This window comes from Periophthalmus magnuspinnatus, chromosome 19 (assembly GCF_009829125.3).
Source record: "Periophthalmus magnuspinnatus isolate fPerMag1 chromosome 19, fPerMag1.2.pri, whole genome shotgun sequence".
In the NCBI taxonomy this organism is placed as follows: domain Eukaryota; kingdom Metazoa; phylum Chordata; class Actinopteri; order Gobiiformes; family Gobiidae; genus Periophthalmus; species Periophthalmus magnuspinnatus.
In genome coordinates, this window is record NC_047144.1 from 1,167,470 (window position 1) to 1,179,049 (window position 11,580).

The 11,580-nt window shown below is 41.5% G+C and overlaps 1 protein-coding gene across 1 annotated transcript; it reads right to left on the minus strand.

Moving 5' to 3' along the window:
- Positions 1-1,340: 1,340 nt before the first annotated feature.
- On the minus strand, positions 1,341-3,744 carry LOC117387028 (stonustoxin subunit beta-like; the record flags this gene model as incomplete). Its single annotated transcript, XM_055229764.1, has 3 exons — positions 1,341-1,965; positions 2,617-2,663; positions 3,662-3,744. Coding segments are annotated over 3 exons (684 nt in total), but the record flags the coding sequence as incomplete, so codon positions are not given.
- Between the last annotated feature and the right edge of the window lie 7,836 nt (positions 3,745-11,580).

Sequence of the window (11,580 nt, forward strand, 5' to 3'; positions counted from 1 at the left end):
TACATGTTATAAACGCACAAGACATCAAATATATGAAGTAAGAAATATGGAGTGATACAGTCAAGCACTGAAGTGAAATACTCAAAATGTTTAGACACAGCAAAGGATGGATACTTGCCCTTCCTTTTGTTCTTTCCTATATAACTCCAGATTTCGTGTTTTATTTATTTGACGTGTGTGAGCGTTTATAAAATGTAGAGGGCAATAAAAATAAATCTAATAAAAACATTGAACGAGAGGGCGTGTCCAAACCTTTGGCCTGGTACATTTTCTGTTGTGTTTTCAGATGAAGTCGAAAGACATTAAGGAGACTTCAGCAGTGGATTGGGATGGGAGGATGAGGAGGAAATAAAGGAGAGAAAAGAAGAGAAAGAGCAGGAAGGAGGAGATGAAGGAGGAGAGAAGACAAGAGGAACAAGAGGAGGAGACAAAGGAGGAGAGAAAAGAAGAGGAAGAGCAGGAAGAAGGAGGAGATGAAGGAGGAGAGAAGACGAGAGGAACAAGAGGAGGAAGAGGAGGAAATGAAGGAGGAGAGAAAAGAAGAGGATGAGGAGGAAGAAGAGGAGATGGAGGAGAGAAGACAAGAGGAACAAGAGGAGGATGAGGAGGAGATGAAGGAGGAGAGAAAAGAAGAGGAAGAGGAGGAAGAAGAGGAGGAGATGAAGGAGGAGAGAAGACACATCACTATTCAGCTGTATTTTTAAGAGTACTTTTCTCACCCATGTCTCATACTTTTGACTTGTACTTGAGTAATATTACTTTAAAGTAGCAGTACTTTGACCTAAGTACAGTCTTGGTTACTCTCTGTGTATCTGGAGTACTGCTGCTGCTGCGTAAAACAAACCAATGGAACAGGATCAAAGTGTCTAAGTTTAAAGTAGCACTACGACACTTTTCTGGTGCGCTCTGTCACCTGCTTGTCTCCATGGAGATGTGACTGCTTTGCCTGAAATGTTCCAAAGTTTGGCATTTATCTTATGTATCTTGCATTCATTCAGTTACATGTGTTTTTATTGCAAACAATGGACTGAAAAGACTTGCATTCTTACTGTGAGTGGGGTCGCCTCTCCACAGATCTGACCTGGAACTTGACCAGGTATTTTTTTATGATTATGTGAGAACTGCTGAAAAGGAGGGTGAATTTGTAATACTTTCAAAATTTGATCAAACAAATGTATACAAATTAAAACAGAAAAAAAGACAAATTCAGTTGTTTCTGTTGAACAAATTTCAGCTCAAATCTTTATCAAAATCACCACATTTGAAGCTTTATTAGATCTATAAATCTGATACAAATACTTTTACTTTTTACTCTTTAAGTGCATTTTTAAAGGGGCTCTTTAAAAAAAAAAAAAAGTAAATAAAATCAACATTTACAAAGTGATTTTTCTACAGATTTGACTGTTGTATTTTACACAGAGGAGGGTGAGTCTGTCGGACACAGAGACACTGAGGAGTCAGAAGAACAGAGTCTAAACCCAGGGAACAGCGGCTGAGTGAATGTGGTGTTGAAGGTGTGGAGGTGGGTCAGTTGGTCAGAGGAGACTGTGTAGAAGGACAGAGAGCCAGCATCATAGTCCAAAAACACTGCTACTCTCCCATAAGAGGAGGACCAGGGCTGAGGGAGGAGGGTTATTTTTTTATTATGATACGAACAGAAACCATTTAGAAAACAGATCAGACTCCAGGACTTTGTATTGTGTCCAAACCAACTGTCATTACTGTGTCCTTTTCTTCTGATTCCTCTGTAAGACACTGACACATCAACATTTCCACTCCACTGGACCTCCCAGTAACAGCGACCAGTCAGACCAGTGGAACACAGAATCTGAAAACAGTTTTCAAATCTGTCCTGATGATCTGGATACGGCTGCTCCTCTGTCACATGTGTCACCTTCTTGTTGTTGTCAGACAGTTTGAGTTTTCTGTGAGCTGTGTTTGGATCCAGAGTGAGATCACAGAAATCTGATGGAGAGAAGACACAACACAGCAGCAGTTAGTCCCATGTGGAGACACACATTTAATTATAGTTTAATATGGGTCAATCTATTCATGAAAGATGGATTTAAAGTCAATTATTTATGATGAATGTATTTTTATTCTGATGATTTTATTTGTGAATCATGTCAGTCTTATATTTGGCTCATGTTTCTTTTGCTTCAGCTCTATATTTCCTTTAGTTTCAGAGCCTCACATCTATTTCAGATTCTTTTCAGTGTAAAACTTGAGTTTGTTGCTGCAGTGACAAAGTGCAGCTCCAGTCTCTGACGTCACTCCACACATTCCTACACTCCTCTGTGCTCCATGACACAGACTTTCTCCTTTAAAATGTCTCTATATGAAGGAGAGGAGAACAGGGGATTGGTTTAAATCCACTGTCTCCAGAAGAAGAATGAAGATCACTGTTGTGTTTGAGCTGAAACATGAGTGCAGTTACACAGCTCCAGACTGGACTCTTCAGGATCTGCTTTAAGAAGAACTCTGGATTCAGTCATGGACACAGCTGTGGACCTCACAGTCTGAGGCCACACAACAATATATATTCTATGTGAGGTCCTTGGACCATTTTATCCATTTAATAAGTGTCTGTTTCAAATGGAGTTTCTCAAAACTTACACTTTCTGAGTCCTGGTGTTAACCACTGAGCTCCAGCATGGTCCAGTCTGAAACACACGACATCAGACTGAAACACATGACATCAGACTGAAACACGTGACATCAGACTGAAACACACGACATCAGACTGAAACACGCGACATCAGACTGAAACACACGACATCAGACTGAAACACACGACATCAGACTGAAACACACGACATCAGACTGAAACACACGACATCAGACTGAAACACACGACATCAGACTGAAACACACGACATCAGACTGAAACACACGACATCAGACTGAAACACACGACATCAGACTGAAACACGCGACATCAGACTGAAACACGCGACATCAGACTGAAACATGAAGTTGTTTTTAAAACGTAATTTTAAGACAGTGACAGTGTTTAAATCCAGGCTCAAACGGTTCTGTTTATCTGTGCATATGCCTGAAAGTTGTTTATTTTTTTATGTTGATTTTATGATCATTATTTGTGATTATTTATGTTTTGATTTGTGTGATTTTAATGTCCGTCTTATTCTGTAAAGCACTTTGAGTTACTTTGTGTATGAATTTTGCTGTACAAATAAACTCGCCTTGCAATCCTGAGCAGCTGCCCGAGCCACCTCAGCTGGTTCCTCTCTATGTGTAGGAGCAGTGACTCTACTCTGAGCTCCTCCCGTGTGACAGAGCTCCTCACCCTATCTCTAAGGGTACGCCCAGCCACCCTGCAGAGGAAACCCATTCTGGCCACTTGTATCCGTGATCATGTCCTTACCCAAAGCTCATGACCACAGGTGAGGGCAGGAATATAGATTCATGGTAAATCGAGAGCTTTGGCTTTGGACTCCTTCTTCGCCACATCTGTTCGATACAGCGACCGCATCACTGCAGACACTGCACCGATCCGCCTGTCAATCTCACGCTCCATCCTTCCCTCACTCGTGAACAAGACCCCGAGATACTTGAACTCCTCCACTTGAGTCATCCATATCATTCTAAAAAGGCTGTGAACATAAAGTCCTGACATTATCAGGTGTTGTGTCTGACTTACTGTGAACCATCTTTTCTTTTTAACTCTGTCCCTTGTCCTATAGAGTCATCACTCTTGAATGAGTTGGCCCTGGCCACAGGAGCAGGTCTGTGGACACAGATGGAGCAGTGGCTTTAGTCTGAGCTCTGACATGGAGAACAGTGGTGGAGTGTTAGTGATCCTCTCTTACCTGTGAGCTTTTATAGAGGGAGGGGCTCCGTCCTCTCTGGTCTCTCTCTGATCCATGCTCAGTCCAGGTTCATGTGATCTCAGACCCTCAGGAGGAGCCGACGCATGAAGCCACTGCAAAAAGTCCACTCTAAAGTCAAACATGTACTTGCAATGTAACTCTATTGGGTTTATGTTTAATTTCTGTGTAAATGTGTTGTTCTACTGGTGGAGCCACAGATGAATGGTTTTGTTTCACATCAGTAACACATCAGTGCTGCACTGTGGAAGTCGACACATGACATTCCTGCCATGAGCCTTGTGTTCAATACTTTTATTACTATGAAATTAAACTGTATATTTTGGAACTTTATGTAACTATGTAAATCCAGACAATATTTTCTATGACTCAAGAAGATCTCACAAATAGCTGTAGCAGAAATAAAGAGAAATAAAAGAAACACTTCAAATGTAATGAAATATTAAATCATTAGAAATGAAAAAGCCACAGAATGAACCAAAAGACACGACCAAAATCAAAGACTCATTTAAGTCACTGCCAGAATTCAGCTGAAGCAAATCTTTATAAATGTGTGAAATAAATGTCATTTAAAACCATTGAAAAACACAATTATGTCTATTCAAGAATAAGAACTTGAACCAGGAAATAAACCAGGACTAACTCAGGTCTGAACTAAATCAGTATTAAACCAGATCTAAAATTTAGAAGTAAACCCAGGGGAAAAAACCAGGACTAAACCAGGACTAAACCAGGACTAAACCAGGACTAAACCCAGTGTTAAATAGAATCAAACTAGTGAAACCTGAGTGGATCCAAAGAGTCCAAAGTGTCTCAGAGACTGTGCAGCTGAAGAGGCTGTTCATTTGCTCTTCCGGGAGTGACTCAGAGCTGCTCCTCTATTGGCTGCACCCCAGGTGGGCGGGGCTTCATGCGAGTGAGTGACAGGAGGCTGCCCCTGAGCTCTGTGTCTGTGTAGACCTCATTTAGTCTGATACTCCTGAAATGTCCAGTAGGACACAAATTCGGAGGAGAGGACTAAACCAGGACTAAAGACAAACTCTCCATGATCTGTTCACTATTTACATCCCTGTTTTCTACAACTGGGGCCAGTTTAATCCAATACTGAGACTTGAAACTACTGCATTTTTACTTCATGTTCTGTTTAATCGTACATTGTTTTACTTGCACTACTGCACTTCTAAAGGTGTCACTAGTTTCTGGACCAGTGACTGTTCCACTGTTGATTCTGACACTTTCTGTTGGTTAAAACAGTTTTGATAAACCTGTGAGGCCACTGCTGTTGTGATTTAGGACTGTACAGACATTTAAAAATTGAATTGATTTCAAGTTCTATTAACAATGAATATGATGGAGGACACTCGTCCACTGCCCAGGAGGAAGACAAGTCAGACCTAAGACCTGCCCCGGCTCCTCATGGGTCGGTCTATGGTTCGTCATGTAGCCATCCCACGGGCTGAAACCGAGAGCCGCCTGGAGCTGAGGTATAACACATGAACACCACACTCACAGACACTCTGTCCAATCGTGTGGACATGTCCACTGTGATAGTGCACATGGGCTCCACTCACATTAAACTACAACAGTCCCAGGTGACGGAGACTTCAAATCTCTTATAGACACGGAGCTAAAGTCGAGAAAAGACGTTTAGTTGGATTCACCAGCGTCTGGCTGAAGGTTTATTGCAGCGCTCTAGGAATTCAAAGAGTCAACACTTTATGAAAACTTATCCTTTAAAAAAAACATATCTCGGAATTATGTAACAGTTTAAAACAAAAATTATCATTTTATTTCAGAAAAAATCTGGTATCCCAATAAATTCCAGAAAAGAAACCAGACAAACAGCCTTCCTCTCAGTACTGGATTATGGGGATGTGCTGCACGTATAAGACTAGTGTGTTATGACATGAACCAAATCAAATGTGTATATTTCACTTTCTCTGACCTTTGACCCCGTCTGCATTGGTAGTCGTAGGTTTGGCAGCGTCCCTCGTAGCAGTACGCCGCTCCGCTCTGACACTGAAGTCCATCCATCAGGTAAAAATCATCTGGACAAAACGCACTTGTCCCTAAGCAGAACTCGGGCAGGTCACAGCTGTCCTCAGAGCGTCTACACGGAGTGCCAGCCACTTTGAGCTGGAAAACACAACAACAGTTTATCCAGAGTAGAGTTTTACAAACACGGCAACTACTAGCATGCTAACACACACCTCCTGATGATTGGACCAATGCAGACAGTACACAGTGGACATGTTTTGACCTCAAGAGCTGCTTATACAATAAATCTGTTCTCAGAGACAGTTGTGGCTTGTGTGACGTGCAGCTGTCCACAGGAGCGGCCGACAGCGCCGCACTTTGTTGTGATGACGTTTACGGCGACGTCGCAAATGTTCCAAACCAGAAATCAGCAGACTTGATTCTGTTCTTAAGTAGTTTCAGATGTTGTGATTTAAATGACAGCCCATATGGCCCTTCTGAAGTCCTGTCTCTCTCTGATCTGTACAGGACCTTGTACTTCCAGGTGTTTTTAATGTTCAGATCTTGATTTACAAACACAATAGTGAAATAAAAACCCCAGGATCATGTAGAGGGTTAATATGAACATTTTAAGAACGTAGCAGCTAGCATGTTAGCTATGTCCATTTATATAAACAGTCCATGGTTCTTTTTGAATTTGAACCTCATTGGACAGTTCTCTTCTATCTTTTAAAATCCAAGCTCTTTTTATGTGTTTATTTATTTGCCAAATGAGTTTAGTTTTAATATTCAACAGACGAAACACCTAAATGTATTTTCAAACAACGACACAAACTTCATTAAACTCTTCTGTTTTTGAAGCTGTTTGTGAAAAGTAAAGGCTGAATCTGGACTTTAACACCAGAAGAATAAACTGCAGCTCTGACCACAGTCACGTGCTGCTTCAGAGACAGAGAAACATTTTGTACAAAGCTCGGGTCGATCAGAGTTACACTGATACACTGGCGCCACCTCGTGGTTTAACTCCGCTGTTACATCACATCTTAAACGTACTGTCTGTAGTGAATTATAAATATCACATAAAAGTCAACAGTTCTACACTGACTGTGATGTAAACAGCACTGATCCTGTGACTTTGGTTCTGTTTCATGACACAAAAGAGAGAATCACCACAACACAACAACATTCAGACTGACACTGAACACAAAAGTGTGTATTGTCTTTATTAAAGCGCAGTAACACACACACACACACACACACACGCCCCCCCCCCCCACACACACACCCCACACACACACACACACACACCCCCCCCCCACACACACACACACCCCACACACACACACAACAATGGCATTAGTCTGTTTGTCCAATAGAACAAACAAAGCAACTCAGAAAGATTGAGTTTCTCTGAGATCAGACTAAACGTTTCCTGTTTTAGGTCAGTTAGGATTAAATACCAGGATAATGAGAGAAGGACTTTTCAAGACAATTTTTCATAACTCTTTTCAAAGTCAGAAGTTACACACATTTAGTATTTGGTCCATTGCCTTTAAACTGTGTGACATGGGTCAAATGTTTTAGATTTCCTTCTAGAAGCTTCTCACAATAGTTGGCAGGAATTATGGCCCATTTCTCCAAAACAAAACTGGTGTAACTGAGCCAAGTTTGTAGGCTGCCTTGCTCCACATTTTCAGAAGGTTTGAGACCAGGGCCACTCCAAAACATTGACTTTGTTATCATTAAACCTCTTTGTCACCAGTTTGGCCGTTTACTTCAGGTCATTATCCATTTTAAGACCCATTTGTTGCTTTAACTTCCTGCTGATGTGTTGAGATGTTGCTTCAGTTTTTCCACATAATGTTCTTTCCTGATGATGCATCTGTTTTGTGAAGTGCACCAGTCCCTCCTGCAGCGAAACAGCCCCACGACACGATGCAGCCACCCCCGTGTTTTAAAGATGGGATGGTGTTTCTCAGGCCTTTTTCCTCCAAACATAACGAGGCTTATTTTGGTCAAACAGTTCAGTTTTAGTTTTTAGTGAAGCTCTTTGTCCCTGTGCATTTACAAACTGTTCTCTGTGTTTTTTCTGTTTCTTTTGGAGTCATGTCTTCTTCCTGCAGAGTTTCCTTTCAGTCCATGTCCTCAGTCCTCGTTTCACTGTGGATAATGACACACTCTTACAGCTTCAGCAGCTTCTTCACAAAGTCTTTTTTCTTTTGTTCTGGACAGTCCCATGGTCTTTATACTTATGTTTAATTGTTTGAACAGATGAACGTTTCTCCTTCAGGCGTCGGGAAACTGCACCAAGGATGAACCAGTCCTGTGCAAGTCCACGGTTCTCTTTATATATTTTATTTATCTTTATATATTTTGGCTGATTTCATTTGACTTTTCCATGATGAGAAAAACCAAAGTTAAATCTGTGAACTGCTCATCCAAGCTGCTTCTTCAGGTCAGAACTGAATCTTATCTTATCTATATATCATACTTCATATATTCAGTGTCTTCTGTGTGTATATAAAATGTAGAAAATAGTATAAATAAAGAAAAAAAAACCCAAATTGAATGAGAGGGTGAGTCCAAACCTTCGTCTGCTGATCATTTACTTTCATTCCTCTCTCTTAGTGACGCAACTAACGATTATTATAGTCGTCAGCTCGTCACGGATTGTGTTTTTTTTGTTATTTCTCTCATTAAAAACAAATAAAAACATGTCTCAATAATAATGTCCTGCTCATAAACTCTATATAAATGGATCTGTTCAAAGTCTGATCTCTCTGCTCCAAACCTCATGTTTTTAGTGACACTTTCAACAATATGTCAACATGCAAATACAAATACGTAACACTTCCTTGTTTTAGTGACACGTTTTATATGAGAACTGAATTCAAGATTAACTTTAATAATGTGTGAAATGTCCCGGGGTCTTGTGTCTGATCTGTGCTTCCTCTTATTCCACAAAGTCCGGCCCCGTTCAACCTGCAGGAAGAATCTGACTGTTTGGGACTTTAGGGATATTTGGACCTGGAGTCGAGTTGTTTCCATGTTGGATATTTTAAAACCGTCATCGGAAACTAACAGGTCAAAAGTCCAGAGTGTCCCTTTATGTGCAGAATGCTCAGTGGCCTATAGGTGGCAGCATTGTGTGGCTTTTTTTCCTGTTCTGATGTGATGAACGTAATCTAATGTTCTTTTAGTTCAGTTTATATCTCACCTAAAGGTACAGTTTGTAGCTTTTCTTATGGAGAATCTGCCAGCTGTTTGTGGTATTATAGTTCTGCCCTAGAATGTTCCTTAGTGTGGCATTAAACCTATCTATCCACAAGACAAGCAGGGGAAGTGACAAGTCAGATCTATGGAGAAACACTTTCATGCTTTTCAAGGTATTTATTAACCCCTTACAAGTCTGGGTCATTTTGGTGAAATTGTCTTTGTTCTGACGTCTCCAAATTAAAATGATCACATTATTGATCCCTCAGTAGTAAATACACAAGTTTGGGTCTTTGTAAAAGTAACACTCTATAGTTTTACCCACAGGCGTCAGAATCACTGTGAATTCATCTGCTGAGCATTTATACACTTTGGAACACACATTAAAAAGATTTTTCTGATCCTTGTCTAAATTGTTTTGTTAAAATGAAGGTGAAAAGCTGCAGTAGGAGCTGGGGACAAAAATACACTATATCTCAACTGAAAACCTTGTTGACCACTTACATTTCAAATTTGAGGTCAATGCCTCATCAGTAAGTCATTTATTTGTAGGGAAGCATTTTATGTAGGGAATTTTGATCCAAATTTTGATCCAAATTTATCCAAACCTATTCAAATGGAGATGTTTGGAGAACGTACATTTTTTTTGTAGTAATATCTAAGTTCCCTTTGATAATACTACTAATGAACGAGAGGAAACACCATTTTCATGAGTTTAATATTTATTACCACAAAAATTTTGACAATAACAAGGATACCCCCAAATAACAAAAATTGACAATGTCAATCACGGGTGTTTCCACAATTTGCCGCAATAACAGCTTGACAGTGACGTCTCATGCTCCTCACTAGCCCCATGATGTTGTTCTGAGGCAATGCGTTCCGCTCTTCCATAAGTGCCACACGCAGTACTGCCAGGTCACGTGGGGGTGGGGCACGACCATCCAGTCTCTGCTTCAGCTCGTCCCAGCTCTATGGGGTTCAGGTCAGGGGACATTGCTGGCCGTACCATATGAGGCACTGTGACTTCCTGAAGTCGAGCTGTGACAATTCTGGCACGATGTGGTGGAGCATTATCATCCATGAACAGAAAGTTGGGGGTGTGCTGGCAGATTTGGGGGATGATGATGGGTTCTATGACGTCTCTGAGGTAAAAACGTGTAGTGACTGAGCCATCTACAACAACCAAATCTGTTTTGCTCTGACTGGTGATGCCTGTTGCACCTCCTCCACCAAAGTGAACCCTGAGGACCGTGTTAACCTTGGCGTATCGCTCACCTCGCCTTCTCCAGCAACGCTGACAACCATCATTTCTGTGCAAGGTGACCCGACACTCATCAGTGAACAGGACGGTAGACCACTGCTGCATTGTCCAGGTCACATGGTCTTGTGTCCACTGCAAACGTTCACGCCGGTGTCTTGGTGTCAGTGGAGTCACCTGCAACGGCCGTCTGGCATTCCAGCCAAAGCAGTAGAATTGGTTGTGAATGGTTTGTCTGGAAACCCTAGTACCCCTCACATCTCGTAAACGGGCCTGCAGCTGTGTGGCAGTTGCATAACGATGTCTGAGTGCATAGGTCCTTAGGTACTGGTCATCGTTGCGGTCCGTCACTCGTGGGGCTCCACTCCCGGGTCTTTCACAAACTCTGCCAGTAGTTCTGTGTCTTGATGCAAGTCTGCTGATGGAACTTTGAGACACACCAAATCACGAGCAACATCTGACTGCCTGCTACCAACCCGAAGGCGAGCTATGGCCAGGTGGCGCTGCTCGTCCATTAAGTGACGTCGTGTGTTCATGGCTGTTGGAATGATGAACTTGGAATGACTGACAATACCAGCTTTTTATGCCCACAGAATGTTGAAATTGATGCCACAATGAAAAGGCTGGTCTTTTTTTTTTTTGGCCCCAATATGTAAGGCACATTGTACACAGTGAGACCCACCTATCTCAAAAATCTCTGAAACAAACACTGTATGTATGACATGGACTAAGCCTCTCATCATATCCCTAACCTTTTGTGAGTAGTGTATTTCATAGAATCAAAATCTGACCTACATATTGGGGCAAAAATATCAGCCGAGCTTACCTACCATCAGCTCTGGATTCTAAACAATCGGTACCAGCATCACCCATAAAAACATTTGTCTACGTTAAAAGTAGAACTATGTACAGTGAGGCAAATAAGTATTTGAACACCCTGTGATTTTGCACGTTACTGCTGCAAACACCTGTCTATCAGCTAGAATTCTGACCCTTAAAAGACCTGTTAGTCCACCTTTAAAACACTCCACTTATTATCCTAAATTAAAAGCTCCTGTTTGAGGTCGTTAGCTGCATAAAGACACCTGTCTACTCCAACTACTAACATGGCCAAGACCAAAGAACTGTCAAAATGCACAAGAGACAAAATTGTAGACCTCCACAAGGAAAGGGCAAAGGGGCAATTGCCAAGCAGCTTGGTGAAAAAAGATCCACTGTTGGAGTAATTATTAGAAAATGGAAGAAGCTAAACATGACGGTCAGTCTCCCTCGGACTGGGGC